This window comes from Galeopterus variegatus, unplaced genomic scaffold, assembly GCF_000696425.1.
Source record: "Galeopterus variegatus unplaced genomic scaffold, G_variegatus-3.0.2 Scaffold931, whole genome shotgun sequence".
In the NCBI taxonomy this organism is placed as follows: Eukaryota; Metazoa; Chordata; class Mammalia; order Dermoptera; family Cynocephalidae; genus Galeopterus; species Galeopterus variegatus.
The window spans coordinates 35,153-62,686 of NW_007727042.1; the positions used below are offsets into that span (position 1 = coordinate 35,153).

Genomic DNA, 27,534 nt, shown 5'->3' on the forward strand with positions numbered 1-27,534 from the left:
CCTGCCCAGGGTCCTGAGGCACAGAACTGGCAACTGACCCCTACACTTCCACAACCAGGCAAGGAGCACGCCAAAAACACCACTTCCATGTGGGTGGCCCACCACAGCCACCACAATAGCCATGGCTTCCTCAAAAGTGGCTCGACACCACAACCACCATGCAGATGGCCTGCCAGTCATTGATACACAGAGAGTTACCAGCGAAGACCAAAGAAAAGAAGAGGACGTCTCTCTCCACAAAGTCTACTCCAGTGTGATAGAGGAAGCATCTGCTCTACGATAATAGTGGGGGACCTGAACACACCTCTCTCAGCACTGGACAGATCATCTAGGCAACAAATCAACAGAGTAACCGTTAAACTTTCAGAAGGAGAGAAGAAATCTAGGGTTAACAGAGGTTGGAGGAGGAGGGGGATGCGGAGAGATTGGAAAAGGGGCATAAAGAATAAGTATAACTTGTAATAATGTATATGCTAATAATATTGATTTGATAAATAGACGTCAATGTTGAACCCCCCAAATATGTATAATCAATTATGATTCAATAAAGTAGAGAAAAAAATCTTTCTATGACAATAAACAGAAATCTACAATTCAGTTATTAATGGCTGCATGGCATTAATTTTATCAAAATTAAACCAATTTTAGTACTTTCATTTTTTTGCTATTATAAATATATCCCAATGATCAATAATAATATTGCTGTTATTTATTTCTGCACTTGTTTCAGATTCTTCAGGATAAAGGGCTACACATAGGATTGTTAAATCAAAAGAATATTTACACATGCTTACTAGTATTATACTTATTCTTGTGTGAACTGCCTGTTCTTGTTCTTCAGTCTGCATTCTACTGGGGTGTTAATCCTTTTCTTAATTTGTAAGGACTCTTTAAATAATAAGAATGTTGGCACTTTCTCAAAAATGTTACAAATATATTTTCTTAATTTGTTGTCTGCCTTTGTTTTTATTTACAGCTTTTGGCACACAATATTTTATTTTTATGTAGTCAAATGGATCGATCTTTTATTTTCTGCCTCTGATATCATGAATGTTTTTGTCTCTCCAACCCAGGACTATATAATAGCAGCTTATGTTCAACCCTTTATGTCCATGTTCAATTTTTAAATTTACATTTTAATTCAAAAAGAACATACTTTAGTATAAGGTAGTGATCAATCTATCCTTTTCCCATGCCATATAACTAGTAGCTTCTTTCCAAATCTTTTAAAATTGTAGAATGATAATAATATCCCCACTGATTCAAAATATCACATTTATTCTATTAGAGATTCTTACATACACTGGGTTTATTTCTGAATGAATGACTTATTGTCAAATATGGAATCAATATTGATTTAGTAAAATTGTTAGGTCAAGTCCTGTTATTCTACTTTAGATCTCCAAAATATTTTGGCTATTCTAGCATATAGTTTCATGTCAATGAACTGCACAAATCATTCATCAACCATGCTCACACTACCAATAAAACCCCCCTAAAACCCCCAAGCAAACAAAAAACAAAAAAAGTGTTTTGATTGGTGTTCTATGAAAATTCGGGAGTATTTTTGGGAAGCATTCTTAGTCAGGAACATGGCATATCTCTTGCTGTTATTCAAGCCTTGACTTATACCCCTCTTCATCTAAGGTGCGTCATACTTCTAATTAGGTTTACTGTCCAGCAGTCTCTGATTTTGTTATTACTGTGAGCAGAACATATTTCTACCTTTATGTTATCTAAATGTCATCAACACAGAAAATGTTTATATATTTATTTTGTATTCAAATAAAATGCTCTCAACCAGCTTTTCAGATAATTCTTATTTGGTCATATCATTATTATTCTTTTAATATTCTTACAAATTCAAGCTGCTAATTAAGGTCACAAATCTAATTCAAAAGTGGTACTATGCTGTTTTTTTAGGGAATTAAGTTAATTTGATAAAATGAAATCAAGAATTAATTTTTTTTTTTTTGGCAGCTGGCTGCCACAGGGATCGAATCATGGACCTTGGAGTTATCAGCAACATGTCCTAACCAACTGAGATAACTGGCAATCCCCAAGAATGAAATTTTTAATGAACACTATACACTATTCCATCAAATGTGCACAAAGCAAATGAAATGACAAATTCTACCTCTCCTTTATTGGCTGAAATTCAGGTTATTTTTGCCCTATATATATTTTTTGCAATTGTTAATAACCAAATCATATCTTTCTATGTATATTTTGGTTCCCCTAACTATTTGTGGTAGAACAGATTCCTAGAACTACTAGGTTAAAAATTATAAATATTTTTAATGTACCTGATAAATCCTACCAAATTGCTAGTAGGAATATTACTCTCCCATCATTTTTATTGCAAATCCTTTCCCCAATACATTAATCCTCTAATTCAGAGAATATGCAGACACAGAACATGGTTAATACAGTTTGATTTAAAAAAAAACAAACAGAAAAACCCTTTCCGAATCTGTCTAGAATTTGCTTTGGCAAAGAAGCTAATTGTTTTTCGATCCCCCAAGTAAGTAAAAATTCGAAAATAATTTACAAAATCTTTCATTTATATTAAAGGCTATTTCTGGCTATTCTGTTCAATAATATTCTTGCACCAGCACCATACTAATTTAATTACTAGCTTCATATTAGAAGCTAGTTTTATACTTCCATGAAAAGTACTTTTTCATCATTATTCTTTTTCAATTTTTTTTTAAGATAAACTCCAGAATCATTTAACCAAATTCCAAGAACAAGCTAGTTTCATGGGAACTATAAGACGAGAGAGAGAAAGTTTATTCTTTTCCTTAATGAATATGAAATTTCTTTCCACTTCCTCAAACTTTAAAAATATTTCTCAGTAATGCTTACTCTAAACATCCAACTAAGATTACTCCTAGGCAGTTTCTTAGTTTTGTTAAGTTTGGGAATGAAAAATTTTTCTTTATTCACTTTCTTAGTACATAAATGGTATTAATTTTTGATTATTTACCTTCTATCTGGCAATTTTATTGAAGCATTATTAATTCTAAGTTTTTCAGTTGATATTAGGCTTTCGTAGGAATATATCCACATCATTTACAATGAACATTACGTCTCTTCCCTACTTCTACAGTAATACCTTTTTATTTCTATACAATTTTAGCTTTTAGGACTTTAGAATTTTTAATGTAGCCAGTATCTATAAATTCTTGACAAAAGAGTATTCTGTGCAGAATGACAGTAATAATTCCTATTATGCATTTGATACTGTAGTGAGCACTTTATATACATTATTCAATCTTATATTAGCCCCATAAAATAGATATTACTATTCCCATTTTACAGATGAGGCTCAGAGATGTTTATTAACACCATATAGTTAGAAAAGCGTAGAGTTGGCCCTCGAATAAAGATCTGTTTGATTCTTTCTATCATACCAATCTGTTTCCCTTTCTTGATTAACGTCTCCTTGGTATTCTTGAAAAAACAAAAGAAAACCTACAAACAAAAATAATTACTCAGAATTTACACTAACTTGTAGCAATATGACTTGTTCATTTGACTACTGCTTGATTTTTTAATAAAATATTTTCCTTCTGTTTATGTTGCTCCTTAAGGGCAAGGTGTATCCTGAGAATGTTTCTCAATGCTAGACACTAGAGTTAGGTTGGTGACTAACTGTCTTAATTCCATTCCAACCAGGGCACGTAGTAACAAAAGCATGTTCCCTATAAATCTCTGCTAGTCAGGACATGAATTGCTATATCATCTCCTATTCCCAACCTTAAGAACACACATATGAGCAGATACTGAGACATGCACGATAGTCTATTTACCTAAGTTATATTCTTACTATCTTTTAAAAGCTGCCAATAAATTGGTAATATTGATAGAAATCTGGCACCAGGATATATTTACATTACTCTTGTTTGACAAAATTTCCCTAACCATTCACAAATAACAGAATAAAATGCTATAAGTAAATGGCATCATTTATTTTTCAGATGTTCCATACTGGGATATTATTATCCTGGGGTTATACTTATATATGTGTTATAAAGTATACCTTATAATTTATAAGGTATAACCCAATCTAGAGATAGAAGAATAAGCTAAGTCAGTAATTTAAAAAATCGTAGCTCACTTTTTTCCAAATAAAATTTAACAAAACCCCCCAAATCCAAATCAAATCAGAATTTTAGTATAAGGCGATATTACTAGCAAAAATTTAGTCTTCCTGTTCATAATATTTATTCGGCAGGTTGATAAATAAAAACAATGAAGTGGTTTTTATGAAAATGTAAAATATTATCACGTTAGTTGTAGCCTTACATGAGCTTTAGCGTATAATTTGTTTTGATTACATAATATTCAGAAAATTGATTTAGAGATAAACTTATGAAAATCACAGAGAAATTTTCAATTAAGCTGATACTGGCAGGAGAACCTTTGGTAAAAAGACTGTCCCAAAATAAGTTAAGATGGTATCACAAGTCAGCGAACCAGCACTTTCAATTAGAACTTCTCCAAGAGTGACTGTGAAAACCAATGGACCAGATGATTTTTCATGACCAGCTAGTTTAAAAACTCATGAGGACCCTTAAATCAGACTTAAAGCCATGTCTTTTAAAAAATTTTACACTAATTGTACAAGTCCTTTTGAAAACAACAAATTGGTAATAATTTCTCATTTATTTTATTCATCCCCTGCCCTCTCAACCATGTCCCACCCAACTCAATTCCTTAGAATTTTGATTCTTTCCTGAATATTAGTGTTCCACCACTTTCTTGCCTTCCCCTGGCCTCTTAATAATTACGGACATAGTTATGGAGATATATATATATATATCTATATATGGTAATCGATATATAGGTAATAATTATGGATACAGTCCTAAACTTACTACTTTAAATGTATCTAACCTTTTTTATAACCATTTCTGCTGTTATCTGTATACTGTCTAGTTCCTTCTTTGTCGTCCTGGGAAAACTGATCCCTGACTTGAGAGCTCTTTCTTCCTCTGTAAAGACAGATTTAAAGTAACTATTTAGATAACATGCTATTTCTTTTTTGTATCAGAAGTACTAATACTGAAATTTTTTCTGTGGATCTGAATCATGGGTCATATATTCATAAATCCTTTCGATACGAACCTGCATTGTCTTTGCAGATACTAGAAGAGTTACTATTCTCATTACTTTGGTATAGGTGCTGAGTTCGAGTCTCTTGGGGTACCGATGATGTTTGAGTCATCCCTTCTTCCAAGGCTTGTTTTATCCAGCGCTATAATGTGAAAAGAACCAGGGAATTACCAATAATCATTTTAAAACTATTCAGTACACCTATTTTAAATGGACTAACCAGGTCATTGCACATCAAATGGTGAGATGCAATCCAACACACTCATTCAGTTCCACAGTCAAGTATTTTACTGTCTTGTGTTTCAGTATATTGAACCATTGTCCCATCAATTCCTACTACCAGGCAAAATTGAGAAAAATCTAGATTACACATAATGAAATCCAATAAAAAAAACCCAAACCAAAAAACCCCCCTCATTCAATTTTTCACTCTGCTTAGGAAATGAGAAAAGGAAGAAATCCTATTATTTTTTAAAGACAGACTCTGATCATATAGAATAAAACTAGTATATAAAATAAGTGCCTAAAGGAAGATAAAGATCTCTTAAAAGTTGTCTGCCCTATGCTGGGGACATCTGAAGAAATAATAGAAAAGATTCACAAGAATACTTTGGATGAGAAAAAATAGCTTTCACTATAGGTGCCAAAAGACTTCCAAAAGGTCTACTCTTAAATGCAATTATCTATGGATTGTTCCATCCTACCTAGTAGTTTGGTTATATTAAACATAAATAATGCAAATCACAGAAGAAACAACCTTCTCCTGAAATCAAAAAAGGGAAAGAGTAAAAAAGAAGACCTCTCTAAGCAGTTACATTTTTTGGTAGTAAATACTGGAATATAAATTCATGAGAAATAAGTTTAGGCCAGACAGTAAGCCTGCAAAGATTGGGATAAGATTATGCATCCTGTGGGAGAGAGAAAATTTCTTACCTGTAACTGTGTTCTCTTAAGATATACAGTTGTAGGTGGCTCACCTCTCTGTGGCTTTCCTGTCCTAATATAAGACAGATCGAATTTGATAAACATCAATTTCTGAGTCAGATTCTCCCCCAAACAGGAAGAGCAAAGGTGAATTATTATAATTTTACATCTTCAGAGAACATGTATTACAGGTGAGTAAATATTCTCTTCACTAAAGAGAGCAATCCTAAAAGATTTTCCCTCTTAGAAATTTATATAATCCAGAAAAATCTCCCATCATGTAAAGGTCATTGTGGTCTGTGACATGAAAGCAAAAATAAAATTATAATCATGAGGAGTTAAGAGTGAATGAGTATATAAAAGAGAGATCTCAACAGTCATTTGAATCACATCATTTTAGGATATGACCAGGTCTCTGAAAAGCCAAAACAAGACCAAGAATGAATTCTCATATATACAGAATATTAATGTAAAGACAAATGATCAGAACCATAGATCTATCTTACAGCTTCAAAAAGACCTTAGAGGTCATCTTGTCTAAAGCACTCATTTTATCGATGGGGAAAATGAGGACTGGGAGGACAAGATGAGTGCAAAATCCTTTATTACAGATACCTTTAGTCTAAGTTTTTCTTTTCAGAGCAGATGAGAGAACTCATTTGGGGTTACTGAGCTTCCCTTCAGAAAAAGTTAATTTTTTATACTTCCAGTGTCAAGTAGATGTACCCATAAAAGAATTTACATTCTGGATCTGATGACTAGGAAAACGGAACATAAAACCAGAACAGGGCATTCTAGAAACAAGATGCTGCCGTGGTTGGCCCTAAGGTTAAACTCAGAAAATATGATCAAACCCATTCCTCTTGGCCCTGTTGTAGATTTTACAATATTTCAGGACTCACATAACAAAGAAACACGACCATTTGTTTGTAATGACGAGATCCAATCTCCCTTATGGATAATAAATTAATTTCAGCCCCCTCACCCCCCCCACTTGCCCAAGTTCTATCTCAAGTAAAGTCATAACAACAATTCCTCCTTCTCTGAAATGCTTTATGAATTGCAAAAGAGTTTTTTAGGAGGCTCAAAGGTGGGTAAGAGAAATATTTTAAAAGGTCTCATTCATTATTATGGGAAAAGAACAAGGAAGTAATATAGGTTTTGAAGTTCAAAAGATCTGCGCTGAAACTTGGCTGTGCCACTTTATGGCTGCCTCACTTTGGGCAAGTTACCAAAGCTTTCTGAGCCAGAGCTTCTGGATCTGTAAATTGAGGCCGATAATCCCAACTTCACAGGGTTATTCTGAAGGTTAACTGAGACAACACATGTGAAGAAAGTTTAAAATACAGTACTGGGCACCACAGCAGATTTTCAATGAGTCCTCGTTCAACTAAATTTCAAGGCTATGTTTAGAAATGCACAGATTAATAATCCTCCAGTGTATGCAATGAAATACCAATGCAACACACATTATCAGTCAAGTTGATTTTCTAAGAAATCTGGGAGGCCAAATGCCATACATGTATTATGTCTAGAAGGTGAATTTAGAGAAAAAAAGGTGGACAATACTGAAAAGGCCTGTTGGCTACTTATAAATGCTTCTGTTCTAAATTAATAACTGAAGTAAGATCTAAAAAAGATACACCATAAAATGCTTAAGAACTATGACTTAATTTAATTCAGAAACTCCAGGGATATCATAAAATATTCTGTCAAGTATTCTTAAGAATCTGGGTACAAATATACAAGACATAATATTAATTTGTCTTATACTGTTTTTAACTATAAGTTAAAGGTGTATGAAGTTTTATTTTTTTAAACCTCCTTTAATCAGATATGAAACAGTGGGCCTATTAAGAATATACACTGCTCTAAATAATCCCAAGGAAGATGATTTTTCTCACCTATCTGCTTAATTTATACTCTGAGGGATTTTCAGAATTTTATTACAATTTTGCTTGCTTAGTCATGGAAATGTTCTTAGGTCCTGCACTAGATGAATCCTTTCTAACCAATCTAAAAATAACTTTTCTCTATCCCCTCCCAGAATAAAGCCGAGTTCAATTTCTACCTAAAAGACTCAATTTCATTTTTTTGCCCATAAAAAGGTACATTCTTTTTTTTTTTTTTGTCCTTTTTGAGACTGGCCGCACCGCACTCAGCCAGTGAGCGCTGTGAGCGCACCGGTCATCCCTATATAGGATCCGAACCTGCAGCGGGAGTGCTGCTGCGCTCCCAGTGCTGCACTCTCCCGAGTGTGCCACAGGCTCGGACCAAAAGGTACATTCTTGTTTTGTGATATAATCATTACACGTTTACAGCAAATATTAAAGCAGTGATTTATTTATTTATTTATTTTTAAAAGATGACCGGTAAGGGGATCGTAACCCTTGACTTGGTGTTGTCAGCACCACACTCAGGCAGTGAGCGAACCGGCCATCCCTATATGGGATCCGAACCCGTGGCCTTGGTGTTATCAGCACTGCACTCTCCCAAGTGAGCCACAGGCTGGCCCTAAAGCAGTGATTTAAACTTTAACATTCAGATCTAAACAATTTTTAAAGACCCAATTTATGTAAAAGAGTCTTCCTATGATAATCCAGTGCATACAGCTTAAACTCTTTCTAAAGACCTATCATGACACATACGGATAAAAGTGCTTGAAGAGAGCCTGTATAAAAACAGGCCTAAGGATGATGAGATACATTTGAAGGATAAAACACTGACTTGAGTTAAATGGGATTTCTATCTGTTGTCAGTGGAAATAAAAGGATGAGCCACAGATACAAGTTCTAAACCATAACTGGGTTAAAAAAAAAAAAAGTTGAAAAAATGGATTTCCTATTGGGTTTGAAGTCACGGTCTCAAACACATGCTTTCTGTTTCAAAAGGTCTCTGCTAATTAGAAAAGCAAGATGGGAACAGAAAGATACAACCCAGCATCAGAATTATCAAGAAGGCTAATTCCGATAATTCTTATCAAGTATTATCTTGATAATTCTTTCAAGAGGCTAGTTTGTTATTTACAACTCAGACTTCACTATTAATTTGCACTAAATTCTACCCTTCTTAAAGGACCAAAATAGGAGATTCTACTTCCTGGTTTGATATGATGCTTCAACAACTAACATCCTTGGAAATCTAGTATTATGTTCATACAAACATGGAACAAAAGGAAAGAGCTTCTTTCATATATATTAAGCCACCTCTCAACTTGTACCTCCTTTAAAGACCATATCTATATATCCTCTTTAATTTTCAACACTACTCACAATTATAGTTAAGATTTTGAACTGTTACTCTTAATGAGGGCCCGTGAATGCTAAATTTAGCAGGAAGATAATTTTTCAGTTTTGCATGCTACACCACAGTACAGCTCTCCAATTGTTACAGGTTGATCATAATGCTTATTACACGGCAAACAATTTTTCTTAGATAATTTCTAAGATCTAAGAAAAATTAGTCTTTCTAAGAGAAAGTATACCCAGAGACCCAAACTTCCTTCATTACTTTGGCAAACTTCCTGTAGAAAACAGCTTTTCAGAAATTTTCTAATCTTACTTTTTAAAAAGAAAGTTGTCATTGTTTTATTTCTGACACCTGAAAGTTACTCATGTTACTGCATTATCTACAAACCCTTTTGGCAGGGATCTCATGGTCAAATTTCTCTTCAGGATTTCTTCTACCCAGGAGTTTCCCCAAACAAACGAATGAGTGACTCAAATACTTAGGTAAGATATACAGTTAGGAAAAGACTTTCTGCAGTGTGTGCTGCTCATTCCGTAGTAGTGTTCTTCCTTTTTGCAGTGATTCCTGATGCCCTCCTCCCCTCCATATCCACACCATTTTGGCTCATCTTTCATGCCCCCTCCCCCCAAGATAATTTCTATTCTCTGGGGAAAGAAACACTTTAAGTTTGGAGGAGTCAGGGAAGACCTGCCTGGAGTTGGAGACTTCATCACATCAAATAATTTACATGCAGCATCCTCATGTACGTGATGCCAGTGGAGGAGGGCAATGGCAGACACTGAGGAAGGCAGCCTGAATCCAGATCTGAGGATAAGAGAAAAGGATGTTCCAGGGAACAGACTCTATCTCAAAGGAAGACCAAATGAAAGGGTGTCCTATACTTCTAGAAACATGGAAATGACATTATAGGTTTGAGGGAGTAATCTATTCCTGAGAGACACCTTTGGAAAATATGCAGGGCTTCTTGGAATTAAGAAAGAACATTCCAAAACCAATCAACCGTCAAACACTAATGCTACTAGATCCAAAAACAATAAGAGGAGAGAGAGGCAGACAGAGAGGGAGAGAGAGTCTTTTATAGTAGGTTTCATATTCTCTAGGGAATAAACAGTCCAACTGGTCATTTGATCAAGGAAGAGGAATTATGCTAATTACAATAGGATTTCTCCTCTAATCTACTTCAAGTGACAACAGTGACTGAATTAATTCAAAACACAATTTGATCATTTTTTACTTATGCAACAGTGCTCTAGAGGACTTGGGGCCCAATCTCACAATAATCACAAATGAACACGTTAACCAATACCATGAGAGTGCACACAAAACATCTCTCTCCCTACTCAACCATCAACTGCTGTGTGCTCTCACTTAGGAACCTCAAGGGCTCACAGAAGAAACAACAGTGAATACTCAACAAATATGAGCGCCAAAAATGCAGTATACATTCCACCTTAGTTCCACTGTCTCTTGATGCATCAGTATTCATGGCTGAACAACTAACTTATTATAAACACACATGGGTAGTGTGTTAAGATACATCATGATTATAGGCATCCTAGGTAAACAACAACAAAATAAACAAATGAAAAAACCACATAAACATAGACATACCTTCTTACAGGAGCTGAATGTGCCATCAGGCAGAAGGGGCCTTCGACGCCTCTCAGGGATAAAGGGTGAACCAAAGCGAATGTAGTGTTTGGGGGTGGTGCAAATTAACGGGGAATGGATAAGACCTGGTAACATGTTCAGGGTCGTTGCCAGTACAGTTGGGTCGGTGGTGATACGTAAAGGGCACTCAACAGGACACTCTTGTTTCTCTGCTTTGTCATTCAACCATTCTGTAACGAGATACTAAGGTAAAAAAAAAAAAAAAAAAAAAAGATCGTTAGTTGACGCAGCAGATGGAAAAGCCAGAGGCAGCAGTGCATTTCTCAAAGACAAACCTCATCTAGAAACTAGGACAGAGGGATGCAGCAGCTGCAGTGAGCATGAACTGGGCAATCAGAATGCAAGGGTGTCTTCCTTCACCCTCTCCATGCCCACTAAGAGAGGAATAATTTCAGCTATTAGTTATTTAAGCTATGCCAAAAAGTAAGGGAACAAAAGGTAGTAGAATGGCTTCAGCCTTCTGCATCAAAGCATTTTAACTACAACTCCCAATCTAATAAACTGAGATTAGTTCTGGGGATTACACGTCTTCTCATTTTACTAAGACACCCCTTGCCAAACTAGACGAAGATGTATTGTGACTTACCTTTTTGGTTTTGGGGTATTTAGATGTAGCGCGGTTGACATGGGATCCAGTAATTGATACCACAGTTGGGTCAGACCCTGTTAATTGCCTGTTTTCTCCTGAACTGTCTATACTTCCAGCTTCAGTAGGAGTTACTGAGCTATTATTTCCTCCCTCGTCCAAGGCAGCTTGTGACAACTCTGCCTGTTGTGCATTGGCTTGCTTTTGACGTTTTAGTCTTTGGGCTGAACTGGTCCGGTACCGAGAAATTCGACTCTTCGGTCGGGGCCTAGAAGGCTTTGCTGGGGGTGGTCTGGGGACTGGTTTTTCTGCAGCAATATCCTGTAACAACAGAAGAGTCAAATGCTTAACAGAAATTTCTTATCAGCAAATATTCTATCCAATTTCCATTCTGAACGTCTGCTGGTAAAAACGATAAGGATTTAGAAACACTAAAGTGTAATCCTTAAATACAAAATTTATACATTTACATCGGTTAAAGAGGCTGTATGCAGATGTCTGGGTTGGTTATTTCTATTTCTAATACTCATTTATAAAATAGGCTAAAAGTCTGCTAAAGGTAGCCACCTAATTCTAGGGTTCGTAGAAGGAAAGAAAATTCCTCTCTGTGTTTCTTTCCCAGATACTGAGGTTTTAGTTTAAGGCTTAGATTCATGGCTAAGGTAGCGAAGGGAAAGATGGGTTTCTCCTGAGAAACCTATGAATGGTCAGGTACAAAACTGGGCTATACAGAAGGTCCATAAAAGGAAACAAATGATTTTTATGAACTTATCACCAACAGTTTATCTGGTAGAAACAGTATCAAGTTCCATTCTAGTCTTGCAGGTGCCTAAGTCATTAAAATTCTGATTTTACCTGAGTCCCTGAATCCCACAAATCAGCTGACGAAAATGGTTCTAGTTAAATGGACTTAATTTATTGTGATAAGCTGAAAATACAATTTTAACTATACCAAAAGATCAGTAAAAAAAAGATAGGTAATTGGCATTAACAAAGGCAAGAATGTCTAAGCCCTGGAGTCTTTTCATTTCTTACCCCTGCATGGGAAGACCTCCGGGTGTTCACACCAACACTCTGTGGGATGCTTGGGATGGCAACATTTGAAGCAGAGTTGCTAACTTCAGATTCAGAGGCTTCAATTTTTGTTTCTTCTCCAATGGGAGTCTCTGAAGTGGTGGCAGTAATCTCTATGTCAGAGTTGCTCTGTTCCAAGGGCTGATCCCGCCGCTTCTTTCTTTTCTCTAAATTTTCAAAAGCATGCATGATGGCTTCAACCTTCCTATCTTCCCGGGTCTGGAAAGAAACAGTATTAGCATAGAAGGAAGTTTCAACAAGGAAGAGGGAACAGCCTTTTCTATAGTGCTATTAATGGAAATTTATAGAAACACATTTAACTACCAGTAAGATGACACATATCTTAGAGAACATAAGATAAAAACTAAAAATGAAATATTTCATTTCAAATGTTGGGAACAGTTGTAAAAGAAAGCAAGGTCAAACTTAAACTTTTCAAAAAAGGTCAGCTATTTTGAAACTTTTTAATATAAGAAAAATAGCTTGATTATCAAAACCAATTTTTCTCTGAATTTTCGTGGTTTTTTTTGGTCCTTTTTTTTGTGACCGGCCGCACTGCGCTCAGCCAGTGAGCGCATCGCACCGGCCATCCCTATATAGGATCCGAACCAGCAGCGCAGGGCTCGGCCCTTCTCTGAATTTTCAGAGTTCAAAAATAACCAAGTAGGGGGCTGGCCCGTGGCTCACTTGGGAGAGTGTGGTGCTGATAACACCAAGTCAAGGGTTAAGATCCCCTTACTGGTCATCCTTTAAGGAAAAAAAAAAAAAATATATATATATATATATATATAACCAAATAGATTTCCCTTGAACTTCTTCTCAGGGACATAAATAAACACAATTGATGTCAGCATAAAAGAAGAATATTTTAATACATATGCCTGAAAGGGTTGTTTTTTTTTTTAAAGTCAAAACTCACACAAACCTAGGAAATTCCTAAGTCAGAACAAAACATTCCCTACATACTTTGTTTTTAATTGGCCAGTTTTTTTGAAACCACATTTTAGTAAGAAACCTCTTAAAAACACCATTAGACAACTACTCTGTGTGTGTGTGTACGTGTGTATAGGTGTAGAAAAAGAAATTAAAAAATTATAATAAAATCTACTTTATGGAAAAAGCCCAAATTGTAACCTTCAGGTCAAACAAATGTGACAATACAAAGTCAGGAGAAAAGAAGAGGTTCACATGCTGCTGGCAGTAGGAATCAGAAGAAGCAAAGGGATGTCAGATGATACCTACCCTCCTGCTATGAGGTGGGTTTTCCTGGTCATCTATAACCTCTTCATTCTCTTCTTCTGGTTTTTCTTCTGGATTGTCTACTTCCTTTAAGATAGAAGCAATATTCAGCTGTACTCTTAAGCTCTGGGAAAAATCAATCTCCTTTTTATTCTGGTAGCTTAAAACTTTCTATAAACGATTTGTAGTGCTTTAAAGTGTTATTCATGTGAGGCCACATGGTAAACAAAGATGATAACCCCATTCTCTGAACTGGAACCTGGCAAGCAGCTGAAAGGATGTTCTTGACATTGCAAAACAAAAAGAAAATGAATGAACGCACACCTACATTGATAGAAAGGGGCATTAACTGTTACTATGGCTTCCCTATATAAAAAAACTGTGGCCACCTGGGATCCTCTTCATTTGCAGATGATCAATACAACAGCATCATCATTTGACAGGGGAGATTACCTCATGATCACTTGACACAGTTAATTTTTCTGAAATTTCTTGTGGTTGCTGGTCATTATTTCCCTCTGGAGCCTCATTCTGCTGCTCCATCTCTAGCTCTTTCCGTCGTGCTTTTCTACGTCTGGTCTCTGCTCCAATGGTGGGTAGGCTTGGAGGAGGTGGGAGTGGTGGTTCTGCAGCATTAGGATTCCTTTTTTGTATAGGGCAATTCCGGTTTCCCTTGTGACATGCACAGTCCACTTTATAATTACTGCTCCAAAGAAACAACAAAAAGTGCCTGTCTCAGTACCCTTGAAAATCAATTATATAATTCATTCATTCTCTTGAAATATTAGCATAGTAATTTCCTCTAATATTATCTTTGAATAAGTTAAACAGAGACATCAGAGAGCCCTATGAAAACTTTCAATATTCTATGTTTCTCTGTAACTCCAACTCTACTTCTATGTATGGTCAGTGGAAAGGGAAAGAAAGCCTCCATTAAATTCAATCCTCCCTACTGTTTCTGTGCTATTTTATAGGTAGTCAATCAGTGATAGAGAGGCTGGAGTGGCCTTACTTATCTTGTGCTCACCATCATCATATCCTCACTTTTACCTACTGATTATTAATAGCTTTTCTTCTTATACCTGGGCCCAAATCACTTTATTACACACCCTCTATTTTGCCCAGAACAACCAAGAGAGAAGAATCATCTGCTTTACAAAACTCATCACAAATTCATCTATGACTTGCCATCTGTTTTTTTGCATTGTCATTTAAAGCTAGATTAAGTGGTTTGAGTGAACAGGGCAAATCTTTAACACCCCCCCCCCGCCTTTATTAAGGTATAATTGACAAATAAAAATTGTATGTTATTTAATAATGGAGGTGAATTTTTAAATTCTTATTCTATATGGCCCCTGGCACAAGTGCTCTGTGCATAACAACATATGCTACTGCAATTTCTAGGAGTGTCTCATCTATACCCTTTTTGCTATTCTTGTTAAAGAGGCATAAGCCAAAACATTTTTGTTAGGAGGCTTTTAAGCAGTATCATACAATGTACCTTTATCTCAAAAAAAAAAAAAAATCTCAAGTCTGTCTTTTCCTTTACAATTTCTAGGCAGAAAACATATTACTCATGAAAAGATTAAGGAAACAAAGGAGGAAAGAGCAAGGACCAAAAGCACACTTTATTATTTAGAGTTGAATAGCTTAATATAAAACAAGGGCATTCGTGTTAGGAAAGGTTTTTGAGGTCTTACCAGTTATTATACTCATAATCAAATGCTATGGTGACCTCAGCATCCTTGGTGATGGCAGACACAGCATAGATACACAAATGAATCATCCCATCTGCAATCATGTGCCGCACCTGTGTGAAGAAGGCTTATGGTTGGATTTATCATAAAGACCACAACTTTTCCATAGAGGGAAAAAACCTTTTACCCAAATAATTTCTCCCCATTTAGAGTTATGGTAATCTGTTACTTAACCCCATCATTTAATTTAAAACTACTATTATACATAAATGGTAAATTTATGATACTTCTTGAAATAAATGGAGAAACCCTGAGATGTCAGAAATCAAGGTAAAATCATTGCTTTACATTTTAAAGCTGTTTCCAGCTCCACCAGAGAATTAAAATTCCTTAGCCTGTAAGTAAAGCTCTGTGTATTTTCTTGTTGCATGTGATGTCATTGCAGAGTAATGTATTCTAGAAATGTCTAGATTCTCTTAGAGCATAATTTCCTAAAATCTAAAAAACTGCAACCAAATATCTTAGTTGGGCCTCATAATTAAAAGATCACAACTATTAGCTTCTACCATATGGCAGTTTCTTTAATATAACCTCACTGACTTCTTATCCAGTCTAGCTCTTTCTCCTCAGCAAATGCTAACTGCTTTTTTCCATTTCTGCTTTCTCTAAAGAAAATCCACTCACTCTTTGGCCCCCATCCTGACATTATAAAAGCACCATTACTTTTGTTTTTCATCTTTTGCAATAAAAGATCACAACTATTACCTACAAACCTTTATCTGGGTGAAATTTTCAGACTACTTCAGTAAGCTTGTCCTTTTGTGCTTCCATTCTAAGGGAAGTTGATACGAATATCTTACCTCTGCATTTGGTGTACATGATCTTCTGATGAACCGAGCATCATTACCGAAAGTGCGGGCATCCACACACATCTCTACACCATTGAATTTTGAGTAGAAGAGCACAAAGGGGTATGGTCTAGGGATATAATTAAAATTCCTGTAATTCTCAACATATATAAAAAGGCCACCCCATGATTCCAAATATGAAGCATATGCTGATAGAAGAAGCTGCAGTCCTTTCCAATACCTAAACTTGGAAAACATGACATGCTTGTCTGCTTTTGATTAAAGAACAAGCACAAAGCAAGGAATGCTTGGCTTGGATAGGAATCATCACCACTTCACATATTAAACAATTTGCAGATTTATTTGCATTTCTCCACGAACAGCAGACAGGGGTGAGCTTATTTGAGTTGTAATCTTTGTCCCAAGAGCATCTTATCAACAGATGATTTTTATAGCAACACTGGTCAGCCAGGTTCATGTTACCCCTCACTGCTCAATAAATAATGTTCTTACTTTTTGAAGAAATGCCCATTGACCTCAAATTGCTGTCGTAACATGACTTTCCCACGATACTCTATTATAAGAGTGTCCAAAGCCAAATCTCTTGCTGCCCTCAGGATCTTCCGGTGCTTCTGAACACGAGTGACTCTTCCCAGCTGTAACTAAATAAAACCAGAGTATTAACATTAAACAGCAGCAGCAGCAGCCTAGTAGACACTTAAAATATTCCATAACTGAGAAAAAGGCACCTACATTTTCATGTTTTATCAGAAAATCTTACATTTGATGTAAGATCAATTTTGTTAGGAAACATGCTCCATCTAGTAAACGGGCCACCTCAGAAAAGGCAAGAAAAGATCAAAGAGAAACCCACGACTAATATTTTAGTAGTTCTATGTCTAATACAAGAATGAGAAAGAACAAGCTTAGCTTTCTACAAATCTTACATAATTCCTACCTAGGTTGTATAAGATTTCCCATCCAATCCATCTATTTTTGATTAACAAAACAGAGTTTTAAAATATATATCCATCTGTTCATAAATAGTTTCTATGTCCAAAAAAAAAAAAGTATCCAGACAGTTTCCAGTTAATATAACATGCTTTTGGTTAAAGAGGATCAATAGCTGGCTACTTTGTTATTCTAGGGCCTTGCACATTTGGAAGAAACAGTAATCTCAATCCATGCCCTCTTCCCATGTTCTTAAAATCTCAACTACTTGCTTAGAATGTTTTTAACCTTTGGTCCTTACCTGCATTTGGGAACCAATAACTGTATTATTACAGGCCAATTCAGTCTTATTAATAGTGTCTAAAACAGCGGGTTTGCCCACAAATTCCTTGCTAGAATGTAGATGTTGTTCAAGGGCGTTCTGTACATCTGCACTGTACTGATTAGTGAAAGCTTCTTCATATTGATCTGTCCATAGTCTTATCCGATTTTCCCAGCCCTCAGTTGTATTCTCATCTAAATTCTGTGCTTCAGAGGGAGAATTCTGTAGAGAACAAAGATCAGGAAGGTTAGTAGAGTCCATGCATAAAGGGATGGGAATGTGAGGGTACAGCTGAGTTTCCAGAGAAAGTTTGTTTTCACTTGGCAGTTGGTGTGGCAGAAAAGACTAACGGATTGGGAGTAGGGGATCTGACTTCTATCATGGTTTTATTACCAATGAACCACCAGTGAAGCTTTAGATAACTATCTTTTTCTTTTTTATGGGCAGCTGGCTGGTTTGGGGATCCGAACCTTTGACCCTGGTGTTATCAACACTGCGCTCTATGTTAACTGAGCTAACTGTCCAGCCCTGGCAACTTCTGGAAAAGGAAAAGCTCAGTTTCCCCATTTTTAAAGTGGGAAATTAATCTTGATCATTGTTTTATCACATCACTGTGATTTTATGACCATGTATAAGTCATAAAAATATGTTCTTATTAAAAGACATCAAGTTCATATGAAAAATCTTCAAAAAAATGAACAGTAGAGACCTAAAATTATCACACTGCTTTAACTTTCAATACTTATTGAACATCTGTGTTAGTGTGCTAGCCCAAACTGGTTTGTTTTACTAATCTCCAGGAGAATGATTTTGTTTTGTTATCACATATTATTTTCATTATACAATTAATACATGTTCATTCTAAATATACATGTGACCCAAATCAATCAATCATAATCTTATCACCCATAGAAAAAGTTATCATATTGGAGCATATCTTTCTAGCACTCAATTTTAAACAATTTATATTGTCGCATTCTAAATAATCTGAAGAGGTGAAGTGAGGAGAGAAGAGTGGGTAGGGGGAATATAGAACACGTCTGTAGGAAAACCACTGCCCTCTATGGTGACAGTATTGAGAAAAGATTATATCTCAGGAACAGCCTCCTAAACAGATAGTTTTATATGTGCTTGAGCTAGAGTCTGACACATGTTCTCCTCCGTGGTACTCAAGACATCAAACTCAAGACATCAGGTGCTATCAGAAAGCAACATCACTGATAGTGATGTTACACTAGTGATGATCAGAAGGATAAGATACTATAGTACCAAAACTACTTGAAAACCCAAGTCCACACTAAGCTTGCAAAAACAGGCATAACAAAACTAAATATACTTTCCATAAACAGTACAGAAAATATTGAGGCCCATTATAACAACTGCTTTCTTCATCACTTTTGCTTCACTTTTGTTGATTTGACTGTTGTCTACTATTCTTTCCCCAAGGAACAGGGAAAAGGAAAGAAAAAATTAATACCACTGTTTTCCCCATTTCTTATTAGAGTCCAAAAGACTGAATAATAAACAAAGAAATCTAAGAAACACCTAGGGCCAATGCACTGAGAACAGAATTATCACCTACTTGACACTGTCAGTAGCAACTGAGCAAAAGAATAGTGTGAAATCTGAGACTTGAGGATGCCTTTAAGACTAGGGATTAGGGGTACCCAAACAGCATTCCCAGCTTTAAGCATCCAACAGCTATCACTAAACTTATGACTTGTTAAACTTATTGTATTTTGGAAGCCTCTGCCACATTATTAGTCTTTGTTCACTAATATGACTGTGTGTACACTCTGCTGTTCTTTCCTTCAGGGCACTGGAGATTCCACCTCAGTGGGCTTAGAGCAGTGGCTTTCAACTGGGGGCAATTTTGCCTCTAGGAGACATTTGCTAATATCTGGAGACATTTCTGATTATCACAAATGGATGTGTGTGTGTGTTACTGGTAGACGCTATATGGTGCGAAGTCTCCTCCACAGCACAGAATTACTTGGTACAAAATGTCAGTAATGTCAAGGTTGAGAAACTCTGGTTTAGAATTAAACCTTCAGTAGGGAAGCTCTTGACTTTGGAATTAAAAATCCAAATGATAAATTCTTCTCATTCTATAGCTCCCACCTGGATCTTTGGTGAAGTTTTTATTAATAATTTGTTTTGAGCAGAAAATTTATAACTAAACTTAGAATTATAAGAATAAAAATAAAACGACTAGTTTTTTTTTTCCTGTCTAAATTTTAACATGCCTTTAGGACTGTCAATCTCCTGAAACTGTAAGCAAAATTTGAGGGGTTTATGCGCAGTTTTCTGGGAGAGCTAGTCTATAGCTTTCAAAAGGTTTCGAACCTCTGGAGATAAGTTATGACAGTAGGCTAATAAAAGAGGAAAGGGCTTAGCAGCTGGGATAAGGGCTATGTCTGCCCCAAAAGTCTATTTAAGGGCTCCTCTAAGTAAATGAGACAAAAATAAAGGGTGATTAAAGCAAATTTGGGCACTTATAGGAGATGGATCTAAAAAAGAAATAATATAAAGTTGTATTCCAAGACACATCCCAGGCCTCTCATGCTCTGTGGCTATAAGTCCTCTCCTATGTCTTTTACAGGTACACGGTAAGGCTTTAGATAAAATGCCACCTGTAATCTTTGTTAACATCGGTTATATTGGTGATCCACATAAATATAAAGTAATTCTAATAAGGCTTATAGTCACTAAAGATTTTAATGTTTATGCCATATAACTGTCAGTAAGGAAAGATCCTTTTATATCATTTATACATTTAGATATATGAATACTTATAGAATTAAACTAAAACTTAATTCTAATTAAATGCTTTGAAGCCATAAATAATGATTTGGGAGGTATGCTGTCCTATAATACACACACAGGAAAAGGAAGGTACCAGACAGTATAGTATAATCAGACCTCTTTTTGGCAAACTCTGTTTTTAATAAACCAGTACTAAAAGTCCTTCTAAATTACTGCATATAATTTCTCCATTCTCCAACCTCTTTACAAAATCATGCCTCATAAGCTCTCTTATTTATTAACTGAAAAAAAGAAAAAAGAAATCACCTGAGTCTTCACCAAATAGATATGCCAAGAGAAAACAGTTCGAAAGTAATTCCAATAAGAATAATTCCTAGCAATAACACAACTTTCCAGCTGATGAGATTTATCCTTCCAGCTGGTGATTAATGCCCACATAGTGCTGGGGGGGGAGCACAAGAGATCCTATATCATTACCAGAAAAACCTCATTCCTGAGGTTGAGTCCAATCACAGTGACAGAACACATCAGCCTCATTTTGTTTGGCAAAATGTCACTCCCCCAACCCCCACCCCCAAAAGCAGCTAATGAAAAACCAATAAATGAAGGCTGATTACAGAAAGGACAAACATTTCAGAAAATGGCCAAGAAAATCTACTTTGTAGAAAAAAGCTCTACAGAAACTGAATGGCAACAATTACAAACTAATGAAAAGCACAGTCTAAGATTCCCAGACCATCAATGTCAGGAAAGAAGCTGATCAAAATGCAAGATCACAGTGAAGGAAAACACAGCATCAGGGAAGATTACCCCTTACCTTCATCCGCAAGGACTTCCGGGATCCCTCTCGAAATGCCTATCCCAAAGAGGAAAACAAGTAGAACAAACAAAACTTGGTACCAAAAATGACAGTTATACCTATCTGAGACTAAAACTAAGGCACAAACTAGTGTTCTATACTGTTCCCTCTTCTCTAGGTAACAAATACAATGGATTTCCCCAAACTATTATCAAGAATAGGGATAGCTCAAGGCCAATGAACTCTGACACTAATTCTAATACTTTCGATTGTGGAACTAGGTAATTAACAGGGAAGAGCATGCATCACTTAAATCCTATATGCACCCCTTGCCGTAAAAGAAAAAGTGAACAAAAAACTTTAAGGTTTCAGATTTACCAGTTTTGAAATTAAGAAGGAAACAAAGACCAATCCCCTTAACAAGGGGTGGGCAAGTCACCTAGGAACAACAAAGTTGCTGTGATGGGAAAGAAAGAACACAAAACAGAAGAGGTTTCTCCTGGAGACTTCTTAGCTGAGAATATAGGAAAGTGACCATGACAATGAGGAAGCCTACACCATTCAAGAGATGTTTTGTGATTTTTTTTGAAACAAGGAAAAACAATCAACCCAATGACATGAGGTGGTTATGTAACCAGGACAAGAATTTCAGACTGTGCTTTGGAGCTGAGAGATTTCAGACTGTGCTTTGGAGCTGAGAGGTGGGGAGATACTATAAGAATAGTGGAAGCCCAGACTTAAGGCTACAACACATATGGGCTTGTGCCAGGTAGGCCTGGAATTTCATACCTGGGATGGGGGTTGGAGTAGAAGAAACTTTGAGCCAGCAGTGATGATATGGTGTTGCAGAAGAGAGGTTGGTCTACATGTACATAACACAGATTAGCTGATTTTTGCAAGCAGAGCAAACATGGCCCTTCAAACAGCTGGATCAAACTTTTAAAAAGAATTTTGGTGTAATCTTGCTCCAAAATTTGACCTGTTTCAGACATATTTGTATTTAAGATATTTTTACCCTTCATACCTTGATTTTCTTTGTCTTTGGTGCTGCACGACCCTTTTCTGGACTCTTTTTTCGCTTCTTGGGTTTGGTTCTTCTAACAGTTAAGGTGATGCTTGTAGGTGTGTGCTGTGTTGCTGTATACAACACAGTGGAAGGAGAAAGCTCCTCATCCCAGCTTTCTGTTGCACTGCTATCCCCACCTAAAAAAGGGTGATTTCATAGTTCAGGTACTAGTAGCCTCAAAAGTACATTAAAAGCAGCTTATTCCTTTAGATGTGCCCCATATCCAGGAAGTCATTACTTCTACTATTAACTCTATCATCTATAAAGCAACATAAATACCTACCTTCCTTATGAAAACAAGATTCTTTCTGTATCATTGGCATTATGCATATAAACCCTGTTCTGCATTCTATCTATTTTTCCACTTGCTTATATTCAGTCCCCCAAGCTCCATTGCCTCCATCTGTAACAATCTGAGACTGGGTAATTTAAAAAAAGGATCCATTTTTTTTGGTGCTCATGACTGCTACAAAGCTAAAATGTTGTTTGCGAATAGATTTTGTTCACAACAAGAGAACCATACAGTGGTTTTGAGAAGACTTTTATGTCTTTCCATGAAAAAAGCTGGGGACCATGGGAACTTACAGGAGGGGATCTTGGGATGAACATTTAAGTCACATAATATCTATATGTCAAAATGTGAGTCCAACTCATCTTCCACTCACCTGATATGTTGTCCTGCTTCCGCCGATGAAGTCTAATAACCTTCCCCCTGCTCATTCCCCTAAAGAGGGAAAATAAACTTAAAGTAGTCCTTCTAACAGCACGCAGAACATCATAGCACACATGGGAGAAGTGTCTCTGCACATACTACCCCCTCCCTCCCACCTACCAAATGTTTCCAGGACATTAAATTTCATATCAAATTCAATAGCTTTAACATCAATCTCTCATTCCTTGTTGTCAGCAATTCTCACCTAGTGCAGAGAATTCGAGCCAAGGAGCACTAAGGAATCATCTACATTAACAAACACAAGAAAGAATACTTTGAGCTTTTCCCTACTAATAAAAAACCCTAATCCCAGCAACCCAGACTTGAATTTACATGGAACAGGATCTTACCTGCACTTGTCACAGTTGAGAAGGAAGCCATCTTGAGAAAGACCACAAGGACACCAGGTAGGAACAGTCTCTCCTTCAGAGTTTGGGCTGTCTCCACAGCGTTCCTCTACCGGCGACGGCAGGCCATTCAGGTCAGAACGAGGGATGATCGTCTGGACAGGGGGAGAAGCAGGAGGTGTCGGAGGAGGAGGGGCTCCGTAATTATGATCCTGAAAATAAGATTTTTTAAATCAACAGTGTCCAAACACTGGCCCCTCTCTCCCCTAAAGTATGGTACATATGGAAAGAAAGAAGAAAGTAGTACCCTTCGTTTTTTGGCTTCAACCAGGAAAGTGATAAAACAAAATGCCAAGGTCAACTGGGACATAAAAACAAGAACAATGATGCAGGGCTAGACGTCCGCTGGAGGCAGGGAAGTGCAAAAGGGGCAACTTCGTCATGCTGCATATAAACATTTCAAGAAAGTCACAATGTATAAGAATGGATTACACTCCAGGAAGATCACTGCTCTGGAGAGAAACAAATGCATACTCACAGCATAAGGCAGTCCTCGACACCCATGCCTCTGAGTGGTCCCATAATTATGAGTGGTATACACGCTCTTCTCATTAACTGCTGGACTAGCCTCCACAGATTCAGGGCTGCACAAAGGCGAAAAGCAACGCATGATAGCATAACACCTAATCTTCCTTTAAACTACCACTTCATTCCCCATTCTAACCCCTCCTTTTTCCACAACCACCAGTCACTAGAATAAGAAAAAGAACGCAGTGAAACAATCTGATTAACATAACTAAGCCTATAAATAACAGTAGGAGTGTTATTAAATGTGGATTTGTGTGTAACATGAAGCCAGTACAGGCAGATGTCTCAAGGCAGGCACCTGGGATACAAGGTGTACCTAATGACAAACACAAACGTACCAGCTGAGCAGGGAGTTTCCCCTAGAGAAGCCACTCTGGGCTGGTTTAGACTCAGAACTATTCTTCTTAATTGGATCTCTTAATACTTCCATGAAACCTCACATGACATTTGCAGTGAGTGAGATGATGAAAGTGCCTTCTGCACTGCCCCAGGGACCAGGCCCTCTTCCATTCACTACCAAGACAGGATACCCTGAAGAAAGTACAGGTAAAAACAACGGCATCGTATATTTATCACACCTCTCATCTTGATGAACCCCCAAAAACTTTTCAAATATTAGAGTAATAAATTTCTCATCCATCAATTACATGCAAGCATCTCAAGGACACAATTATTTAACAGCTGCATGGGAATACCACAGAACTTCAAAAATAATCAAAACTGAACTTGGAAGTTATATTAGTCTTGTGATAAATAATAACTGTAGGAGCAGCTACCATTTTGAATCGCCCATTATTTGTTAGGTGCTTTATACACATTAATTCATTTAATTTCTGGAACCACTAAACATGGTAAATAGCATCCCATTTTTACAGAGGGGGAAGCTGAGGTGGTGAGATTATGTGACTTCCCCAAGGTCACACATTGTCAGAGCCAGAATTTGAAATAATGTCTGTCTGATAGTGACTTTTCCACTGTGCCTTTTGGCTTGGAAACCAGAATAACATCTGATCTTTAAAGAACATTATTAGAGACCTTTATTAACAGGGCTTAGTGAGAAGGCTGGTTTAGTATCTTATTGCACCCTCACTGAGTAGAAAATAAACTGTTCAAGCACAATTTATTATTATAAAAGAATTATAAATATATTCAAACTAAGAAATTTAATGTAAGACTTTACTTGATGATAAAAAGGCATAGGTGGCAAAAGATGAATTTTATCTTTTCTTTCAAGTTTTTGGGAAAAAAGAACTTCAACTGTGATAGTTACCTGGTGAGGTTCTGGGGAATTTTGAAGGATAATTAAGGAATGTAATTGTATGACTTTGCAGAGCTGAATAATGGGTTATCTGTAATTTATACTAATTAGAACAGAGATTCACAAATTAGAAACTCCAAGGACTAACATAAGCCAACCTTAGAGATCAATGGGTCTTTCAGGGAATCAAATAATAGACATTTTTTTCCTGCTTGAAGATATACAATATACAGTAGTTGGCAGGAAAAAGGGTGCAGTTCAATGTGGTGCAGTGTCAGTTGAGAAGTGAGGGATAAAAGAAAATTCTCACATATATATCCAACTCACCTAGTTATATGCTCCAAGACTGTGAGAAAGGATCTTAGAAATTACCTTTGCTCTTATTAATAAGTGAAGAACTTTAGACAGAGGAAAGTATTCTCTGTTAGTGAAGGGCATGCATTTTTTTACTTAAGAGTGTCTGCAAGATGGGAACCAGGGTGTGGGTGGGGGACACATCAAGAATGCAGGTCAGTATTCTTGAGATAAAGATGATCTGAACATGGCTCACTGAGAGGCAATCAGCTCTGAATATTAGGAAACAGGTGGGGTTTCCTAAATGAAACCAAAGGCAGACAAGCATTAATAAAATGAAGGTAGAATTTAGTTTCTATGATGAACAGTTAAAATAAAGTAATAAATTTATACAACATTGTTAATTTACTAGGTGCATTACTGGATAAACAAGTATTCCAAAGAGCCGCACATATTTAATATAGGAAATTTTGTACCACTGAACACATGGGGTGAAACATGACAGCTGTTTATTAGGAATGAATTTATTTTTTAGGACTGGAAAAAGGAAAGTTGCATGAAATAAAAGATGGCCATGGAGATGGAGCTATGTTGGTTGTTATCTTACCCATCTCCAAACGGGTAAATATGAACATATGCACTTCATGTGCAAGTCTAGGGAATAAAAATAAAATGTATATTGTGGAGGTTAACAGGCCATCCCACTGCCCAATACTTTCTAGTCAAGCACTGCATTTAATATGTTGCTATGCATGCCAAATCTAAAATTTAAATGCATATCTTTTGATGAGGGAACTTTGCAATTTCCATATTGGTTACTGATTAAATACACAGATGTTGACAAGGTAACTATAGGATTTCCTAGAATATTCCTTGACATATGTATCAGCTCTTATCTATATTTTAAAATATGGGTTAAAAATCTGGAGTATTAGGAGTGCATCTGTTTATTAGCCAACCACTTTATACAAATGTAATTGTAGCCTTTCTTCTCCTATGACTGAATTGCTATGACAGTTGGTCATATACACAGAAACAAGTCAGTCTGGCTGGTTGGCTCAGTTGGTTAGAGCATACCAAGGTCAAGGGTTTGGATTCCTGTAACGGCCAGCCGCCAAAACAAAAAAAGTAAACAAGGCTCACAACGGATACACTCCATCAACTGTGTTCTAAGTGTAATATGCAACCTGGTGCTATAATGCCACCTTTGGAAAATGCCTGATATCCTGTTATGGCAGAGTTAAAAATTCAGAAAACTATTTGCTTCTCTTGTTACATCTGTAAGTTTTCCTACAAATATACAAAAATGAAATGCATACCACATATTGTTACCACTGGATTTAAAATCCCATGAGGTAAGGTCTAGGTCTTACTTAGTTGAGTATGTTGCCCTTAACACCAGGTTTAATCTTAAAGTGCCTAGAACAGTGGGACAGGTATAATGAAGCATTAACAAATATCATTAATAATTTAACAGAATGGTACATAAGTTACTTATTGACATTCACTCCCTTTGTAGAACTACTAAATGCATAACTGTGTAATCAGTTGTGATCACAGTATCAGAAATCTGTCTGGAGATTTTTAATGAAAATGTATCAGGGACTCCTAGAATATGCTGATGTTAACAGAAACACTGCAATCAAATTTGTAGAGCAGAAGTATTTTTGTTTCTGCAATTACTCCTGGAATCCTTAAGCAACATTTATAGGCAGATATCTCTATACTCTGAGGAAAATATCAGTTCTAAGAATAACTGCTTTGTATCTTTTTCTTATATACCAATTCCAAATTTATTGGTTTAACTTCTCTATTGAAACATCACACAAATGTTAATGCTGTCTACCTATGTGGTTAGCCAATCCATATAGTAGCAGGTTAGTAGATGACTTTATAAAAATCTACAAATAACTGGGCTACCTACTACTAATACAGGAAGATTTTTTTTTTCCTTTTTGTCTTTTTTCGTGTCCGGCAACGGATCGCAACCCTCAGTGTCGTGCCCGTACCGGACCAGACCCG

The 27,534-nt window shown here is 36.5% G+C and overlaps 1 protein-coding gene across 12 annotated transcripts in view; it reads right to left on the reverse strand.

Moving 5' to 3' along the window:
• SETD5 (SET domain containing 5) overlaps positions 1-27,534 on the reverse strand; it is a 43,588-nt gene that overhangs the window by 14,007 nt on the left and 2,047 nt on the right. For 3 of the 12 annotated variants that reach the window (XM_008573531.1, XM_008573527.1, XM_008573528.1), the window contains 16 exons: positions 24,299-24,491; positions 23,911-24,016; positions 23,376-23,584; positions 22,979-23,037; positions 22,272-22,450; positions 21,266-21,304; positions 17,662-17,904; positions 16,923-17,071; positions 16,422-16,539; positions 15,565-15,674; positions 14,318-14,567; positions 13,868-13,951; positions 12,587-12,844; positions 11,552-11,872; positions 10,906-11,148; positions 5,134-5,263 (listed from right to left, as the gene is read on the reverse strand). In XM_008573531.1, coding sequence (XP_008571753.1) covers positions 5,134-5,263; positions 10,906-11,148; positions 11,552-11,872; positions 12,587-12,844; positions 13,868-13,951; positions 14,318-14,567; positions 15,565-15,674; positions 16,422-16,539; positions 16,923-17,071; positions 17,662-17,904; positions 21,266-21,304; positions 22,272-22,450; positions 22,979-23,037; positions 23,376-23,584; positions 23,911-24,016; positions 24,299-24,390 — 2,590 coding nt within the window. In that variant the 5' untranslated portion in view covers positions 24,391-24,491. Of the gene's footprint in view, positions 1-5,133; positions 5,264-10,905; positions 11,149-11,551; positions 11,873-12,586; positions 12,845-13,867; positions 13,952-14,317; positions 14,568-15,564; positions 15,675-16,421; positions 16,540-16,922; positions 17,072-17,661; positions 17,905-21,265; positions 21,305-22,271; positions 22,451-22,978; positions 23,038-23,230; positions 23,272-23,375; positions 23,585-23,910; positions 24,017-24,298; positions 24,492-27,534 lie in introns of those variants that run through there. The other 9 variants (XM_008573533.1, XM_008573530.1, XM_008573532.1 and 6 more) reach the window with 8 other exon arrangements.